At 39.3% G+C, this 20,287-nt stretch overlaps 1 protein-coding gene across 2 annotated transcripts; it reads right to left on the bottom strand.

Moving 5' to 3' along the window:
* Nucleotides 1-473: 473 nt before the first annotated feature.
* Nucleotides 474-20,003, bottom strand: ndel1a (nudE neurodevelopment protein 1-like 1a). Of its 2 annotated transcripts, XM_017702760.2 has the most exons (10): nucleotides 19,798-20,003; nucleotides 17,694-17,790; nucleotides 10,541-10,694; nucleotides 8,725-8,873; nucleotides 7,394-7,530; nucleotides 6,624-6,797; nucleotides 6,031-6,122; nucleotides 5,404-5,552; nucleotides 4,416-4,450; nucleotides 474-1,645 (listed from the first exon to the last, which is right to left on the bottom strand). In XM_017702760.2, the coding sequence occupies exons 2-10, from the start codon at nucleotides 17,777-17,779 to the stop codon at nucleotides 1,635-1,637; spliced, it is 987 nt and encodes a 328-aa protein (XP_017558249.1). In that variant the 5' UTR covers nucleotides 17,780-17,790; nucleotides 19,798-20,003; the 3' UTR covers nucleotides 474-1,634. The 2 variants fall into 2 exon arrangements, with proteins under 2 accessions (XP_017558249.1, XP_017558241.1); XM_017702752.2 differs by lacking the exon at nucleotides 4,416-4,450 and having other exon boundaries at nucleotides 19,798-19,992.
* Between the last annotated feature and the right edge of the window lie 284 nt (nucleotides 20,004-20,287).

Below are 20,287 nucleotides of genomic sequence, written 5' to 3'. Positions count from 1 at the left end.
CTCACACCTAGGGGTAATTTAGCACGTCCAATTGGCCTGACTGCATGTCTTTGGACTGTGGGAGGAAACCGGAGAACCCGGAGGAAACCCACGCAGACACGGGGAGAACATGCAAACTCAGAGAGGACCCTGGTCGCCCGGCCGGGGAATCGAACCCAGGCCCTCCTCGCTGTGAGGCGACAGCGCTACCCACAAAACTAAATCAAAGTTCTAAATCATTTTATTATTTACAATAATGTAATAATTTTGTATTACTTTGTAGGTTTCTATTAAATTCACATCAAATCAATCTGAAGGACAGTGTTTACATTGTAACAGATTAGTTATGCATAAACATTGAAAAATTGTTAAAATTTAAAAAATATTCTTTTAATTATCAGGTATAGAAGGCGTGTTTGAGCACCTGAGTTCTGTGATATGCAGTGTACAAATGCTTTCAGAAAACAGTCCGGTCCCTGGTAGAACAAACATACTTGCCGTTTAGTTGCCATTCTTTTATTTGGGGAGCAAATGAAACACATTATTACAAGTGTTTTAACAACAAACTTCATCCTTAATTTGAAATCAGTCAGAAACTGGGACCAAACATATTCATAATAAAGTGACCGTAAGAGTTTAGACATAGTTGTCAGTATAACTGAATATAACCAACATTCTGCTCAAATTCTAACACTGCAGCTTGTAACATCATATTTTCAACAAGTGCACTCTCAAACATTGGAACAATTACAACTTCACACATGCTCACGTGTTTAGAGTGACACAGATAAACAGGGAGCACACTGAGTAGACAGGATAGACGTGGCGTGGGCTGTGTCCTGCATGTGGCCGCCAGAAAAATGCTTAGCCGCCTGTCTAGGTTTGGATAAAGTACCTGTTGGCCTCAGAGGTCAACCAAAACCACAACAAGTGCATGTGCATACAAGTACGTAACTCTCACTGCGCAATAACTCCTTCATTGGTGGTTCAGCTTATATGTTTGTCTTTCTGTAGAGGTGTATACAATTATTCTAGACTTGTGGGCTAACAAGCTAACTCCAGGGTAATCAAGGGTTTTCCCAAACACTAACCTTTATATCCACAGCAAAGTCTGGTATAGATAAGGATACTCTGAATGTGGGCTGGGTTCCCTTTTTGTGAGTATCACAAATAATTTCATCCACAGGTTTAATAATGAATACATACATTTTTGGAATAATTACTCATCCGCTAATGGAAAAAAAAAGAATCCGTAAATAATACAGAGGGGTCAGTTAAATATTCAATACACTTATGGGCTCTTATCTATATACAAACATTAAACAAATATTAAATGTACAAACACATAATAAACTATTAACATGTACAAGTCAAGAAAGACTGCAGGAGTCCAGACCCTGTTCAGAGAACACCCCCACCCCCCACTGGACACAAGTACAATCTAGACACCTTTGGACAGGGTAGGTAGTGTAGTCTAATGGTTCTTAACAGGGTGTTGGAAGATTCGTCTGTGTGTAAGTGACTGAGGGAAGTATGTTTCACTGTGCGCGAGTCAGCGTGCATTTGGGATGATCACACACTGAAGGGTACGAGGCCGGATGGAGAGGTGGCACATGGAGGAGTGATGTTCGTCACGGCACCAGGGTCCAGCCCATTTACCGTCCTCCTGCGTGCACAAAACAGATTTTTCCAGGTTAGAAGCTTCATCTTGATTAAAATCCATTGATTACTTGTTTTTGCTAGTGTCCTGCTAAGTATAGTGTACTGTGTATAAAACTATACAGCACTGTGCTAAAGTCAGAGACCACCCTTCACTTATATCATTTCCAGTCAAAATGTCTAGTCCATTCATTATAAAATTTACAAATGTTTTTTGTTTTTGTCTATTTGTTTTTCTCAGTACCAGTTTTTTTTAATGGCTACACATCCTTTCAGACTCAGCGATCCACAGAACAGAAACACCTGTTTTTTTTTTTCTAATTTGAACCAAGAATGGAGCTTGATTTTTTTCTCCTATATCTCAAAGATGAAAACTTATCTGATGTTTCTGATCTGTTCACCTGATGGTGATCATCTTGGTGGTCTACCAGGTCTTGCACTGTTGTTAGGAGCCACATTTTTTGTTTTTTCACTTATTTTGACCTTCTTTTTCTATTATCTTGTATCTAATCTCCTTAGAAAAATTCATAACTTGTACGTAATGGCTGTTTTGACTAGAAATCAAATAAATGAATCTTGGTCTCTGACTTTTGCGCAGTACTGTAAATCACTTTGTTACACCTACATGCTATTATGGCCATGCGCCTAGGTAACATTTTCACTAATATTCTACATTTATCATGCTTCTTGGATATGACATATTTCAAACAGTAGAATTCATGCCAGTTGAACAGATTACTGTAACATTATAAGAGTGTAAGTAAATTAGCTGAATTAGCAAACAGTTGCAAAAAAAAAAAAAAGAGCTCAAAATAATTCAATTTACTATCCCACAATCTTGTTTTGATTTTTCCAAAACCCAAATTAAAAGAATTGTGTAGTATCAATTGGGTGAGTCATGAGTATCAAGTCTAAATCGACACTTTAAATCTAAAAAAGGATGTTTCACATGACATTCAGTACTACTGTAGGCTCAATACATTCCAAGAATTGGAATGGAGTAACTTTAAACTGCAAGTAATCAGGAGACCAATAAACAAGACACACTGACCAATCTACTTTTTATAATCACATCTTTCACAGAGAAGTATAGTTCTCATTTCTAAATGACTATAAAAGCGACATTTAGTTTCCCTCTGTGTTCCATAGATTCTGCAATGTGATCTTAACAAAAAAAGCTGACACACAGCAGACACTTAATCCCACTTCCGACCTCTTAATGTCCTCAAGCTGCAGTACTGGCAGTGTCAGCATGGCAGTGCTACACTACATGGCCTATGGACAACATAATTCTAATTACTGGGTTTGGCTACTTCAGCCACATCCAGTGCTGCAACCTCCATTACACTATCAGAATAGGTCATAGTGAACAGCTCAACAGTGGGCAGTGTCATAGAATGCCTCCTTTCCAACAAGTCAGTTCATCAAATTTCTTCCCTGCTAGAGCTACCCTGGTCTACAGAAAGTGCAGTTATTGTGAAGCGGAAACGTCTAGACAACAATAGCTTGGCCAAGAAGTGGTGAGACACAAAAGCTTACAGAATGGGATGAAGTGCTTAAAAATCACCTGCTCTCAGTTCCAACACTCTTTACCTAGTTCCAAACTACTTCTGGAAGCAATGTCAGCGGGGTTTAAGGATTAGTTTCCATGGCTGAGCAGCCGCACACAAGCATTAAATCACAATTTGCAATGCCAGGCGTCGGTGGGAGTGGTGCAAAGCAAATCACCATTTGGGTCTGGAGCAGACCCTTATCTGTTTCAGCATGACAATGTCCCCATCCATATGGTTCGCAGAGTTTCTTGTGGATGAATGAGACTTACAGGCGCACAGTCCTGAACTCAACCCACTGTACAGCTTTGAGATGAACTGGAATGCCAAAATCGTAAGCTAAGCTTTATTGGCCAACATCTGGTCTGGACAGCACTGATACTTTTGTGGCTAAATGGAAGCAATTCCCTATATTCATGGCCCAAAGTCTAGCAGCAAAGGAGGAACCAATTCAATATTAATACCTAGACTTTTGAAATATGTTTATAAAAAAAAAAACAAAAAAAAAAAACATATGGACGAGTGTTATCACACCTCTGGCCATGTAATGTATGCAACACTACAGAGGAACCACAAAGCCTTGTATTTACAATACTGTGTGGTGTCCCTATGTATCAGGTTTCCATCAGCGTTGATGACGTAGTTCCTTCTAGCCTGGTCTTTAGTAAAATTTCTACGTGTTATAAGCTTAGAACCTAAAGCCTTTAATAAAAACAGCACTTAAGAAATAGAAAACTCCACCAACTGTACCTTTCACTATGCTAGTATAGTGTCTTTTTGTCCCCGAAAACTCAAGCCAAAAGGCCCCACACAAATAGACAGACAGACAATGAAAGAAACTACTGTTTCTGTTCAGCATTGACTGTGAACTCCATAAGGCCCCTCTTGTTCATGGCTCTCATGTTTAAGGTCATCAGCCCCATCTAAAAGCATTACAAAAGCATTTTCCCCCCCAATCCCTAAAGGCCATGCAGTAAGTTCAGGCTGGTGACTAAAAACATTTTCCCAGTGCTATTGTTTTAGCAAGTTAAATACAATTGAAAATACATTTAGAGCGCACTTGTGGAGTGCACCTTGATACTGCAGAAGAGCTAAACCACCACCAAGCAGTTAATGGAAATGATATGATCAAGTCCTAAAGTATCAGAGCATCTAAATGGGTTAAAGGGAGGTTTTGTTAACCAGCATGCAGGGACCCCACACACAGCTTCTACTATGCTCATTTACCGAGGAGCAATGCAGGGAAAATGACCCTCTCTCTTCTGCTGGGGAGAAAACACATACAGTACGGTCTGAGACAAAGGGTTCTGGACTTTTACCTATTAAAAATTAAAATCTATTCAATCTGCTTCATAGATGTACCTAACATGCTGCCCCACCTTGTATAATCAGTTGTGAGGTGTATAACTGGGCAGTATTGAATAAATTCATTATCACAATATTTTCCAAATATATCATTGTATCACTGTATGTGTGCTAGTGCTCTAGGATAAAAGAATGTCTCACAAAGTTTTGATTGCAATACTTTATTTTCTTCTGCTTTAAAAAAAATAAATAAAATTACACCAACTTTTAATTACGCATCCTGTTTTTCCAAAATAATATGAAGCAGCCAGCAAATGACATCCATCATAGTTAAGTAAATTCAACTGGTCAACACCACTAGAAATAAAAATCAATATTGTTGTGTGGCATACTGGTATAGATGAGACTGTCCAGCACCAACTGTTTCCCATTCATTTTTGTCACCTCTTTTGTACCCCGAAGTGAATTGACTCTGCATGTAGCGCATCTTTTAGTGTGCACAAGTAATGCCATGTCTCCACTACCAAATAATCTACCAAATGTACAAACACTGTAGGTCAGTCAGTCAACTGACCTTTTCTCAACTTACTACTGGTTGTACAGCGCAATGCAGCCTGTTAGCTACACCTATAAGGCAGCGGACACTAATGTGGCTGCTAAGTGTATATTGTGCTAACCTTTGATAATTTGTTTAAGTGAAGAAAACCACAGATTAACCCTATTAATGCTCCAAATCTGTGGTATTTAATGCAGCCCTCATTAAGTAATGAATCAGAACTGAACCATACTGAGGTATTTCTTGTTTGTGCACAACACAGACAGCAATTTGATCATACAATTAAACCAATTCTGATTTCTGAGCTCTTCTGAGTGGCTGGGTAAATCCTAAGCACGGTTATGGCATACTCACGCTTTGTCGAAGTATGACGTGTGCAGCGAGTGAGAATACTGCGTGATGTCCCCATTTATCAGGTTTCCATTAGCGTTGATGACATAGTTCTTTCTAGCTGCCTGGTCTTTAGCAAAATTTCTACATGCTGCAAGCTTAGACTCTAAAGCCTGCAAATGAAACAAAAAAGTAATCTTTTCAATGAGTGTGCACAAATTCTACATATTTGCAGTTGTATCATGGCATGTTGCTAATGTTATAATTATTAGTTTATTTTTAGGATCCCCATTAGCCACCATCACGATAGCCGGTATTTTTCCTGGGGTCTGGTAGACATCCTATACATAACAAAATACTGCAAAAACAATCAACAAAACAGGTCATACAAAATACAGGTAAAAAATTATAAAAACAAAAAGAAACAGAGAGAAAACTAAAAACACATGAAAAATGGAAAATAACAGGACAATCTAAAACATAAAACAACGGTACAAAGATGACTGAAAAGGGCAAAATAACTCATGAACAGTTAAAGCTTTAAACTACAATCTTACATTCAAAAATGCCACTACTGTGTTCTGGATTCTGTGCATTTGTTTAGTTGGTGAACATTTAAGTTCAGGTAAACACTTAGCTATGCGTACTCACCCCAACTTTGCGTAGTAAATCACCTACAATATTGAGAGCTGATATTCTGGCAGCTGGAGTGAGCGCTGAATTATTACAGCCGTTGGCCAATGCTGAAGAAAAGAACAATCTGTGTCAGTACTATGCATACACTCATATAATCAAAATCAGTTTAACTGACAAACTAAGCAAGCTGTGATAGAACCAAGTGAAATGAACACTGATCTGTTTTACAACCTAAGAAAGCAAAATAGTGAGTAGTTTTAGCATTTCATTTAGAATGTCTGGGTCTTTTGCACAGATATTTGCCTGTACTTGCTTTCTGGTGAAATATCTTTACATTTTGACTTATTTTTCTTGTTTTTCCAAAGACAAATGTTAAACTGTATTCTCCTTCTGTAAGCTATAACATTTTATCGCTTCAGTGTTCTTTTGAAGAAAGTGAAAACTGTTTCTATAAGTATTTATTATGAAAAAAAAGCATTTCTTATTGACACATTAATTTAGTTTTTTTATTTACTTTTAGTTTAATTAGTTTGTTTTCCACTAATTTGTCTTGATTTAGTGATAACTGGGTCCTGGACAGCAGGTGAGGAGATGGAAAACCTTTTTACCTTTCTGGTTGCTGAAAGCATTGTCCAGGCTCTGGCTAAGCGGTGTAGCAGGCAAGGAGAGCGAGGCCTGTACAGCAGAGTCCATTTTCTCATTGTCTGGAGTGGGAGAGCTGGGAGCAGACATCCGAGTTACATCAGGCTGTCTCTCACGCACAGCAAGCTCTTGCCGCAGGTCTAAGCCACACACAAACAAAATGCTTCTAAAATACAGTCAGCCTAACCTCTGTGATGAATAATTTTATATATCAGCTTTAAGGGGAGATGAAATTATGACAATGCAACAGCTTCTACACTTTCCAGAACAGTTTAAAAACTCAAAACTGGAGTGAAGGTAAGAGAACAGAAACGGAACCCTTTGTAAAAGTTCTCAGATACAAAAAAATAAGACAGGAAAGTCAGAGTTAAAGACAAACACTCTTTTCCAAAGCAGGGTTGAGGAATTTGTGGTTGAATGTGACCAAGCACAAAGTTTAACCATTCCAGTGGCATATCCACTAGAACATGGAATGCTTAAAAACTGTGCTGAGCACCGATTTCCAGACATGGTTAGCTAAATTGCAGCAGAACTATCTGACACAGTAACCAGTCACACGGGTCCACACTGATGCAGAACAGTATGCTGCGGCTGATGTAATGGGCCAAAAAGTGGAAGAGAGGCGATAGACAGATAGAGAGAAATACAAAGAGATATACTGTGATGGCTGGATGGCTGACTGAATGACTGAATGAATGAATGAATGAATGAATGAATGAGAGAATTCACTTAGCACCTCTAGCCTCATCCTTTAATCTCTGCACAGACACCAGGAGAGACTCCTTTTCATCCAGTTCACTCTCCAGAAAAGCATTCCTTTCTATGGCCTGGTTCAGTCTCTGCTCAAAATCCTCCAGAGAAGTAATTGTAGCTCTGCAGAGAATGAAAATTGCTGACATGTTAATATCAGAATTATCATTGAGCAAAGCTGACTAAATTCAACCACAAACACACTGAAATAAACACTGAGGGTATTTTAAGGCTTCAATCTGAATGAAAGAGACAGTATGATTAAATTTTTAATCAAAGGGAGACTTTCATGACTAATGGAGACGCCATCTCACGGAGTCAGCTGTTATGAGAACAGCTGGCCTCACTGTCCTATTGTACTCTTGAGCAACAGTCTTACATCCCCACCATCTCCAGATGAACTGCACAGCAGCTGACCATGTACTATGAGCACTATGACCTCCTTATCTGTGTCTACAAATATGTATAACACGTCAATGATGTCTTTCAAGGGAAAAGGGATGCAAAAAGACTAATTTCCTATAAACAAAAAAAGTAGGCCACCAAAACATTGGGGTCAGGAAAGGCTATACATTTATTTTAAAGCTCTTATGTAAGGGGAAAGGCCATGTGATGATCTCTTAGCTGGGCTGAATAATATTGGAAGAAAACATGTTATGACTGTTTTTTTTGTTAATACTATAAAAGTAGAGTTTAAACTGTAGATTAAAAAAGTCTCAGATGTGGGTAATAACTTTAGCACTGGGAAAGGTGCATATAGAGGAGAAATTAAATGAAGTGTTTTATCAGTATTGCTGGGGCTGATGTTGTGATACTGATTAAAGGGCCCGGATCATGGAAAACAAATATCCTTTGCTTTTTTTTTTTTCATTCAAAAGTGTAATATATTATGTAAACTTTTAACAAAGTTCAAATCCATACACTCCATACATGGAAACTAAGCTGCAAATACAAAACATTTTGAATTCAGTGTTTTTGTGATTTACATACAACTGCCCATTTGGCCATTCACTCTGAAGTTGCAAGGAGCATTTCAGTTTGGACTACTTCTGGCATTGTAAGCCACAATACAGTGCAGCCAATCAGAAACGAGCTCATTTACTTAACCAATATTAAAATGTACAGTAAAAAACTGTTTAATTACACTTTTCATTAAAAGTTTTATTCCAAGGGATAAAAAGAGGTTGAAAAATGACGTATGATCATTTTTGGTACATAAAACCAAACAAATGTTATAAGTAGACAAAACCGAAAAGCTAAAATACAAGAAAAATGCATGATATGGGCTTAGAAACAATTTACAGTGTGAAGCCTTACCTCTTGGCCCTCTCCAAGTCATCGTTGGCCTGCTCCAGCTCTCTGACATATTTGAGCAATTGCTCCTTAATGCTCCGGGTCTGGCCCAGGTCATCCTCCAGTATGGAGATTTGCTTATAACTCTGAGCATAGTGCTGCTCCAACTTCTCCTAAACACAGAGACACAGAAGGAGAGAAACAATTTGTACCCCCACTCACTACTACATAAATAATCTATTTTTCAGGGTACTCTTTGTGCTAGGGTAATTCATCACGCTCACTGTACGTGACCCACATCCACCGCTTTCTCAGGCTCAGCTTAATGGTCCGTGTCTGACCTAAATTTCTACACACAGGCTCTTGTAAAGAAAGCTATTTCACAGCCCTGCATTTTGTTCACAATTGATGTTAAGAATGACCCTTAATAAAAAATAAATCAAAATATGGCAGACAAGTGTAAAGGTCAAAATGCCAAATAACCAATTAAGCAAAGACTTTATACCCACCAATTCACCATTCATTCGCTGACCTGTATGCTGCACAGTGTACAGAATTTTTAAGATTCAGCACAATAGTACATTTAAGTACATCAACAGTACTTAAAGCTTTTATCTTTGAGAGAGGTGAGAAAATCAAGCTCCACACTTAATTCAGATCTGAAAATTCTACAAGTGTTTCTGTCCATCCTTACACAATGGGAATGCTACAAGTCTGAAAGGTTATATAGCTGTCAAGCAGCTGTTACCGAGAAAATAACAGACAAAAAAAATCTCCAAATTAAGCAAAGTATCTGCTGATGTTCTTAGAACACTGGACTGACCCACACCTCAACATCACTGAATGTTTTTGAGATTAATTGGATCATGAGACAACTTCTAAGACGTAAAATTGGAGGCATGGAAAGATGTCCCTGCAGATTTCTTTGAAAAACTGAAATCAGTAGAAAAGCTGTGGAATGGAAGCTGTGATAAAGTTATTGGGGCTTATGTGTAATTTTATGTTAAATATATGTTTTATGTGTTTTTCTGTGTTCACGCTGAAGAATGAATAGCCTGTACTTAATGGCCGTCCTGACTGGATATTAAATAAATGAAGGTTGACTTTTGCACAGTGTTTAATCACCGAAAAATATGCTAGTGAATAGCCCAGTACCATCTGACCATCTCTCAAGAGTAGTCTTGATTTCTCACACCTACTTAGAGGTACAGAACTGGGCTTGTAATGCCAGAGTATTTCAATGGAGTGTGTGCAATAGGAACTGTGCAGACAGTTCTTATATTAAAGTAGCATATTTTATGCATAACATGACTGCAAACAAAGGAAGCAGAAACAACATTAATTTCTAAGTAAGGCTAATTTAGCCTTGATCAACTTCTCCCTCACAAACAACTGCAACAGTCAATTAAATAATCAGAATCTCTACAGTAGGTGTGACTTGGCATTAGTACCAGTATGCCATATAGCAATTTTAGGGCTAAAACACCTTAGAAATGAGCACTGCTTAATGTTTTGGAAATAGTGCCATGTGCTTGTATCCTGTAGCATTGCCAGGAAAGAGCTGTGACTTCTAGTGCTGGCACTCTCATGAGGATGTGATATTATATTGCATCTTAGTTATCACTCATTTCATGTCAGCTTAATGTTCAGAAGAGACACCAGGAAAAAAGTTTGTACACTAGCATATGGACAATTAGAGAGAAGATCAAAAGCGCTTAGCAAAAATGGGCCATATTAATTCAGCCGATTTGAAAAGGCTTAAACTTTCTTCCTTTATTTAGGGAGGCGAGATATTTAGCTTGGCTTCCGTCTTTCTCTAGGCTTGCTTCACTTCTGTTACCTTTAGCGTGTCAAGCTCATGCTGCAGTCTCTGGTTGTCTGCCTGCAGGTCTCTAAGGCGGTTTTCAGCCTGGCCCAGCTGAGTCTCCAGCTCAGCCTCCAGCTCACGACTGCCCTCCTGAAACTCCAGAAGCTCCTCCTGCGCCTCCTTACAGCTGAGCACAGCAAATCACACACACACACACACACACACACACACACACACACACACACACACACACACACACACACACTTTATATAGTTTATATACTGCTTTTGAATTAATATAATGGTATTTATCCCCATGAGACAGGCTAAAAGTTCAAATAAGCTCAGATTTGTTATTGGAGCTGCAAAATATGGACTAAATATATTTTTTGTGATTATAATGCTACCTATAGCGATTGTAACATGCCTTTTAATGTACCAATATGTCCAAAAGTTTGTAGTCACCACATTCTTCTGAAATCAAGGGTATTTAAAGGGAGTTTATCTCCCCTATGTGGCACTAATAGCCCCTGCTTGTCTGGGAAGGCTTTACACTAGATGTTGCAATGCTTAATTGCTTAATGCTTAAAGGCTTAATTGCATTCAGGCACAAGAGCTTTGCTTAGGTCACATACTGATGTTGGATGATCGGTTCTAGATAACGCCACTCAAACTCATCATTAGTATTGGATTGAGCTCCATTATCCAGTTTCACTGCTCCACAGCACAACGCTGAGGAGCTTAATACTTCTCTGACCAACACTTACTGTTCATAAATGCATTTCTGTGGAGATTATACAAACTGTTTATTCAGGATGCAGGATGGAAAAATAGTCCACGTTCAAAATACCACAGTGTGTACTGTATACTATATACTGCACACTGCATGCTACTCTTCATTAGTAGCATACTGTACAGTATCCAGTATAGGGCACAAGCCGTGTAGTAGAGGAAATGGGCACGACTAGCCTGCCAACATCAGGGACTGAGCCAATCAGACCATCTCTAGACTCTATCCAATTTGTTCATCCCTCCAATCACTGCTTAGCAACCACTGCTAGCTGCCTTTCAGCGTATACATTTGTATTTTGGTTGAGAGAAGTGCCTGTGTGAGTTTTAAAATACACTCCATACCACGACTGAGGGCAGGACACTGTTTTCTACCCATCTTCAAAGCTACAAACAAATTTAAAAAATGAGCTAGCCTAACTAGTGTGACTCCACAAAGGAGCCTGAGAAGCCAATACTGAGGAGATTATCCAGAGCTATCAAAAATAAGCAATACATCACGGAGATACGTTATATTTACAAAAGTATTTGCTCGTATGCCTTCACACGCATATGAAATGGAGTGACATCCCATTCTTAATCCACAGGCTTTAATATGATGTTGGCCCACCTTTTGCAGCTATAACAGCTTCAACTCTTCTGGGAAGGCTTTCCACAAGGGTTAGGAGTGTGTTTATGGGAATTTTTGACCATTCTTCCAGAAGCGCATTTTTGAGGTCAGACACTGATGTTGGACGCTCTAATTCACCCCAAAGGTGTTCTATCAGGTTGAGGTCAGGACTCTGTGCAGGCCAGTCAAATTCATCCACACCAAACTCGCTCATCCATGTCTTTATGGACTTGTGCACTGGTATGCAGTCATGTTGGAAAAGGAAGGGGCCATCCCCAAACTCATCCCACAAAGTTAGGAGTATGAAATTGTCCAAAGTCTCTTGGTCTGCTGAAGCATTAAGAGTTCCTTTCACTGGAACTAAGGGGCCAGCCCCACTCCTGAAAAACAACCGCACACCATAATGCCCCCTCCACCAAACTTTGGCACACTTGGCACAATGCAGTCAAACAAGTACCGTTCTCCTGGCAACCGCCAAACTCAGACTCGTTCATCAGATTGCCAGATGGAGAAGTGGGATTCGTCACTCCAGAGAACACATCTCGACTGCGCTAAAATCCAGTGGTGGCGCTTTACACCACTGCATTCAATGCTTTGCATTGCACTTGGTGATGTAAGGCTTGGATGCAGCTGCTCTCTATGCTGTTCTTGAGCTAATCTGAAAGGCCACATGAAGTTTGGAGGTCTGTAGTGATTGAGTCTGCAGAAAGTTGGCGACTTCTGCGCAGTATGTGACTCAGCATCTGCTGACCCCACTCTGTCATTTCATGTGGCCCATCACTTTGTGGCTGAGTTGCTGTCGTTCCAAATCGCTTCCACTTTGTTATAATACCACTGACAGTCGACTGCGGAATATTTAGTAGTGAGGAAATTTCACAAGTGTACCTATCGCACAGGTGACATCCTATCACAGTACCACGTTGGAATTCGCTGAGCTCCTGAGAGTAACGCATTCTTTCACAAATGTTTGTAGAAGCAGTCTGCATGCCTAGGTGCTTGGTTTTATAAATCCATGTCCGTGGAAGTGATTGGAACACCTGAATTCAATTATTTGGATGGGTGACTATACTTTTGTGAATACTTTTGGCAATATACTGCCAGAGCAGTACGTCATCCGGGTATTTTTGGTGTACTGGAGAATTTCATGTTGTTCACATGTTGCATACTACTTACTCATTTTAGGCAGGATCAGTACATGAGCAGTATGTAGTAGGCTGTTTCGAACTCAGCCACTGTATCTGTGAACCAGTGGGTAATTCTTAATGGTCTGCACCAAAGTATGGCTGACGGCAACTTAAATGTGCTTTCTTTTTCTTATATGTTTTGGGGGAGGGGGACTTAAGCAGTGATGATATTCACAAAAAATAATGCAGTGTTTATCACGATAGCAGAATTCATCAAGACCACAACAAAATATTGTCATATTGCCCACTCCTAACTAGAGGGGATGTCTGGACACTTTTGGACATAAAAATATATGCCTCAGTTAAAGACTGTCAGAACGTCAAACAACTTTTAATATTATAAAAAGATAATGTAAGTAAACACAAAATGGTGTTTTTAAATAATGTTTTCATTTATTAAAGGACAAATGCAGTTTAGCCGTACCTCACCCTATGTGAAAAAGTAAGCTACTACCCCCTTAGATATTAAATCAAGTAGTTATCCAACTTCAACTGACTACTGGGTTCAATTTCACTGCCCACACCCAGGCAAACCCGTTGAATCGAAACATCACATTCACATGATGATGTCACATTCAAAAGAGATTCAAATACAGATGCAAAACAAAGCCATTGCTAAGGCTCTGGGACTCCAGCGAACCACAGTGAGAGCTGTTATCCACAAATGAAGAAAACTTGACACAGTGGTGAACCTTCCCAGGAAAGCAGATCAACTCAAAAGAACATAGACGAACATCTGAAGATCTGCAGGCTTCACTTGCCTCAATTAAGGTCAATGTACACGATTCCATAATAAAAAAAAGAGAGGGCGAAATTGACATCCATGGAAGAGCTGCAAGAGGCAAATCACTCTATTCTGTGGACTGATGAGTCAAAGGTGGAACATTTTGTGATGTGATGGTCTGGTGATGTGATGGTCTGGGGATGCTTTGCTTCTGCAGGACCTGGAAGTCTTGTCATATTTGATGGAACCATAAATTCTGCTTTCCATCCATGGGGGCAGTCGTGGGCTGGAGGTTAGGGATCTGGCCTTGTGACCGGAAGGTTGCCGGTTTGATCCCCAGGGCCGACAATCCATGACTGAGGCGTACTTGAGCAAGACACCTAACCCCCAAATGCTCCCCGGGCACCATGGATAGGGCTGCCCACCGCTCCGGGCAAGTGTGTGCTCACTGCCCCCTAGTGTGTGTGTTCACTAGTGTGTATGTGGTGTTTCACTTCATGGATGGGTTAAATGTGAAGGTGGAATTTCCCCGGTTGTGGGATCAAAAAAGTATCACTTACTTGCTGAAGGAGAATGTCTGTCAGTTTGTGACCTAAAGCTCAAGTGTATTTGAGTTATGCAGCAGGAGAACGATCTGAAGCAGACAAGCAAGTCCACCTCTGAATGGCCCAAAAGAAACAAAATTAAGTAGCCAGGTCAATGTAAATGATTCAGCAAAGAAGAGTGGGCCAAAATGCCCTTACAATGATGTAAAAGGCTCATCACAAGTTGTTGTAATCGTCTGATTGCATTTGTTACTGCCAAGGGTGGCATAACCAGTTTTTAGATTTGGGGGGGAAATACTTTTTCACAGCAAGAAAAAACAATTTCTTTTTTTTGCCTAACCAAAGTGGAAATGAGTTTCTGAGTAAGATTCCTGGCTTCCTGGAGCCAGTGACCTCAAACATCACTCTGTTGTTTACTGAGGCACAGGGTGGATATAACTCTGCTGAAAAAAGATAAGGTGTTGACCATAATATTTATCCCCATTAGGATAACAGATAAATGCTATCTGTGCAGGATGGATTGGGTGAATGAAGCAAATATGCACACACACAAAGCTCCTGTATCTGCACTTGTCCTAGTTTTCCAAGAATGTAAGGCACACAGATTAGGTGTCTGTTCATTGACTTTTCCTTTTGCCTTCCAGCTTCTGATGCTCATGTATTATTTTGTAGTCTTCTGCACAAAAACAGATGATTTCTCCATTTACAAAGCGGCTGAAGAAGGGCACCTCTTCAAGGCTGTCTATGTGATCATGCTCCAGCATTATAACTGTGGAGGAATCTAAAAATGGCAACAAAACAATATTTGCCAACTAGTAACGCTACAGACATATGAGAGAGAGGACAGGGTGGGACAACCTGTCCATCTGTCTGGAGCCACAGAGGAAATGCAGCTTGTCTGAAAAGCTACACTAATGTGGCACACACAAGCCTTTAGAGCAAGGCAGTGTTATTTAACATCTGTGACTCATTTCTGCACAGCAGCCTCTTGGCCTTTAAACTGCTGAGTGGAGTGGTGTACTTAGAGGTTAGAAGAGGTCCCAGTCATTTGCCTCCAAAGACCAAGAACAGCCTGTAAGTGGAGCACCTCATAGAGAGTTTTAAATGACTAGCAAACACGAGCAAGGCAGCCAAAATGTTTCCGTTGTGCTGATAAATAACTAGCCTTCCCCTGTATTGATAAAAAAAAATAAATACAATTGAAAGTCATAATTAAGCTCTTTTTCAAGCTAAAGCAATTAGAATATTTTTCCAATAAACATTTGGTGTTCAGACCATAGCAAATGTTCCTACCAAAGAATTGCTTTGGTGTCAGTATTAAAGTAAATTCCCATGTTGGTGTTTTGACAAACTGAAGTTCTGAGGAAACAGTTAGCAATGCAAGTGATCTCTCAGAATGAATAAATTACATATACAAACATCACTAAAGCTCATGTTACATCAGTAATATTAGTCACTGAAATAGTAGAAGTATTTAGCCAGCTAATTTACAAACTTTACATTCATTAGCTCAGTACTGAAACTCTCAAAAACACTTTTCAACATCAAAATATTGATAGTTAACTGCCCAAGTGACACACCAAAGCAAATTAGAACCTGACTCTACCAGTAAATCTAGGGCTGAAACTGACATTACTGATAATGACAACAATAAAAATAAATCAATAAATATTTGCAATAAATATTCGCATTTGTTGATTTTTTTGGTTTACATTTTCAAACTGACGCCCAAACTAGAGTGAGTTAAAGATTTCACCAAAGGAGGGCATAAATTCACTCAGAGTTGCACCTCTGAGAGCAGATAGCGAAAGAAAAAGAACAACTACTGCAATGAAGCATAACGTAGTCTCAAACATCATATGCAAGTCTGACTTAGCTATTTGCAAAAGAACAACGTTATCATTGACCACCAGCAAAGAAAGCATGCTGGTGTTGATTCTGAAGCAGCAGATCTGGTAGTTAACAGAAGTTTTCCCTCCATACTGGTGTTTTGAGAAACCCAACTATTCCCTGAGGACACAGAGTTGGCACTGACAAAAATCACTACTTTAAAACAGTCCAACAGTACTGAACACTTGTCAGATCATCCTGTCAGTGTTATATACATTAGCTAGCTAACTATACAACTGTAACTGCATACAATTAGCTTGCAATATTACTCATTTTGTAAACACCTTAAAAAACCGTAGCTCAGATTACAGGAAGACTTAAAGCGCCACATATTGTTTATTCTGTCGTAGTAATTTAACTATTGGACAACAGCACTTTCATTTGTTAAAACACTGCCAAACAGTTTGTTGTTAAAGTTCTTCATGTTTACAGGCCACACTTAAGCTGCTAAATTGATTAGTTGATTAACTGCTATAAAAATATTAGTTTTTGCAAGCCTAAAAACCCTAATGAATCACCTTCAGATTAGCAGGTGCGACTGTGCTCGGTAAACCTGGGGGACTGTAAACAAGGGGCTCCTTACGTAACTTAAGCGTAACTCTAGGCTTGTTTACACAAAGTTAAATCACCACTTTGATATTATCAGCCACCTCTGTTCCTCTCAATACCCTGACAGTCATGAATGAGTCTACAGAGAAGAGTCCAGGAGAGAACAGAGAAGTAATACTGCGTAGCACATTTTAACTAGAAAGAAGTTGCCTCCATCTTTTTTCTTCGTAATCTTACCTCTGGTTATGTAACCTCTTCCAGACAAAAGTGCTTTTAAGAGCTTCTCTTTAAAATCACAAAAGGAGCCCACAGTGTACAATAAAATGCTATTGCAGGACGTTGCTGACATAGCAGACTACGTAAAGCACATTACATATAAGCATGTAACACCGGATTTTTGTGAATGTATCTATAAACGTTAAACTGTGTGAACGTTGATCTATATTGTTTATGTTTTTTGTGCTGAATCATCTTCCAACTCAAAACGCCACAACATCTATACTTCGACTGAATCCTACAGATCCTCTTTCACTGCTGTGTTTTGTCTGCATCCTCCAGTAATCCTATCCAGCTGGCTTTTACTAAACGCTCAGCGTAGTCGACACAAAAAGTATGGCTTTAGGTTACGGGTAAAGCACCATCTCCCAGCAAAGCAGCCCAACACAGGACAATAAGCAGGAGGAAGAAGACTGAAAAAACAAAATGCGTGATGAACGTAGTTTATCTTCTCAAGCATGTTACACAACTGGCCACATTGCTTTAGGTCTAATGAAAATGTGGTTTGTCAAGATGAAAGGAAAGGGTGTGACTTAAGTGATGGAGATGTGATAGGAATATCTTATCAGTCAGCAGCTACAAATATGCATATATTAGAGTTATCCATATTACGGCCTACCTTTTCTTGTACTTCAGAGAAAGTGCCTTCCAGAAGTCAATTTCCTCATCTTTGGAGGAAAACTTGGGTATCAAATTTGTGTCCATGACAGATAAACCTGTAAAAATATTAAAGTTGCATTAATAATAATAATAATAATAATAATAATAATAATAATAATAATAACAATCCTGATGATCAAGATCTGAAGATCACATCTATAATGTGACAAACAATGAAAGCATGGCAATAAAAGTATTCTACCTGAGGTAGTCAGTTAGATTATGAAAGAAAAGATGATGAAGCTGGGCTTCTATCTTGGCTACATGTTAACATGAATGATAATAGGTAAAAATTCCCTACACTGATTACTAGGAGTGACATAAAGTGTTTCCTATTTTGTGTTATACATGATCAACAATAGGATGCCTAGATGTCCATTGATCATTAACAGTGGTATCCAAGAAAGGCTGCAAATGAGTGACCCTTGGAAGAAAATAAAGGTCATTATAGTGACATGGTTTTCAAAACTGAACAATGTTTTTTAAATAACTCATGTTACTGTCCTAAAATGGATTTGCACAACTGCGGGAGGTCATCGGGTCATTTGATGCCAAGCTCAGCTTATATTCGCAATGCAGTGCCAGTCTCTTCACAATCAATTGTACTGAATGTGACCTCCCTCTGGCCAGACCAAGGCTATATTAAGCTGCATGTGCCCAGCCTGCACACACCCAGCTAAAAATCACACACGTCCTCTGCCCTTCAACAACTGATCAACACAGATATACAACACATCCCTGAGCTAAGTAATCTTTCATAAATCAGATGCTCAACTAGCTAGTCAGTGCAGTAATTCAGACCTGTTACTTGGTCTATATTACTGCAGGTTAAGTGAGAGATGACCATTCATAGTAGCTGTCACAACTCAAGGGTAGTGATATTTTCACAAATTTTCACACCTACAAAATGTGGAATTGTGTTCTGTTATGTGGGTTTGTGTTCTGCTTAGGACAACACAGATTTAAAAAAAAAAAAAAAGAGGACAAGGCATGATGGTCAGGATTAAGGGCGATTCAATACAGCATCGACAACTGAAGAACTGTTTTACAAGGTCACTGTTTTGCACAGAAAACATGCAACTTTGCAGCTGTTTGTATTTTTCAAAGTGAAAATCAAAACATATTCAATCCATAAAATATCAAAAACCAAATCAAATCTTAACCTCGGAATCTGAAACTGCATCGAAATCGAAAATATCTTTATGGTGACATGCCTGTCAACATGCAAGCCTTCCTTACTTTGAGACTGAGAAAATAAAGAGTCAATGTTTTGGCTCCAGATTAGTTACTAAATTACTTATTAGTACTTCGGCTACTGCTACTACCACTAATAACACCATTACAGTTTCAATAAGAAGATGAAAAACGAGGAAAAGGAAAAATAATCACAACAATAAGAAAAAGAAACAACAGAACAACAGCACAGCCTAATAATTGAATAAAATCGCCACTTCGCCCACTGTTCAGGCCTTAGGAAACAAACTTGTTAACTTCAGCAGGATGACAGTCGACCCAAAGGCTCCTAGCTATCATATTTTATGGATGTTCTCCACTGAAGGCCCTGCTGTCAACACGAACCTCACACATACGTTCAGGCTGATATAACTAAATGATCCAGTCTTCAGTACATCCTCAACAATGAATCCAGTCGAAGAAAAGCGAAGTGTCACCAAACAAGCTAACGCCCTGCTCACCCTTTTCCCTGCCACAGCGGACTGACTGCTCATTTCTGAGCAGCTTCGTAGCTGCTGGGTTAGCTGGGTCACCGAAAATAGCAGATCAGCCACAGGAATAACTCTAGAGGCGTCTGTTTACTCCCCAGTAAGTGGATGTAAGTAAGCTAAATGTTCGGACGGAAGCGTTTTGCTTGTTTTTTATGAATACCACTTCTTTCTCTGTCCAAGCTGGATGTTTCCATCATCATCATATTCATCGCTCTCCGCCTGTTCCCTACATTAGCTAATGTTAACGATAGCCAGCTTGCTAGCGACCTAGATGTAAACAGACGCCTCGTAGCGCTACGTTAGAAGGCCGTGAGGCGAAGCCTGTTTTATCAAACTTACCTTGGCATGTCCAGCTCTTGTCTTCAGTGTTAGAAAGTTGAAGTGTCTATGCAAAAACAGTCCTGAGAGGCATCATATCCCTTCCTTTCCTCTTTTTCCGATGACGTAGTGTTGGCATGATCTCCCTCCCTCACGCTGCTCTACATTTCACACTGAACAGAGGGATGGAGGCGGACAGAACCCCTGTGTTCTTCATCCTTAGGCCGTGTCTTACCTGTTTCAGATATTTTTTTAAGAAAGAAGAATAATATTTGAAGTCGTAGTAACTACAGATTTGAGATTTTTTAGAAAAAAATATTTTAAAAGAATGATGGTAATTTAACTTGTTCCAATGCTGCCCCCTGTTGTCCAGAATGCTCACATTAGACATCAAATAAAGGGCCAATATCATAGAAAAAATATTGTTGTTAAATAAGAGTTTGGTGTAGTATGGAAATATAGTTCAATTTCCACAATTTTTAATTAACTCCCCAATCCATACAGTATATGT

The sequence above is a fragment of the Pygocentrus nattereri genome, chromosome 13 (assembly GCF_015220715.1).
Source record: "Pygocentrus nattereri isolate fPygNat1 chromosome 13, fPygNat1.pri, whole genome shotgun sequence".
In the NCBI taxonomy this organism is placed as follows: Eukaryota; Metazoa; Chordata; class Actinopteri; order Characiformes; family Serrasalmidae; genus Pygocentrus; species Pygocentrus nattereri.
Note: the sequence above shows the minus strand (reverse complement) of the source record. Positions and strands in the feature narration are given on the sequence as shown.

Excerpts from the sequence above, each read along its gene's own strand:
- ndel1a (XM_017702752.2), bottom strand. The coding sequence starts at position 17,779 with ATGGACACAAATTTGATACCCAAGTTTTCCTCCAAAGATGAGGAAATT. Across the intron at positions 8,874-10,540 it reads ATGAGCTTGACACGCTAAAG|GAGAAGTTGGAGCAGCACTA; the intron begins GTAACAGAAGTG and ends CTCTGTGTTTAG. Across the intron at positions 7,531-8,724 it reads GACTTGGAGAGGGCCAAGAG|AGCTACAATTACTTCTCTGG; the intron begins GTAAGGCTTCAC and ends CATTCTCTGCAG.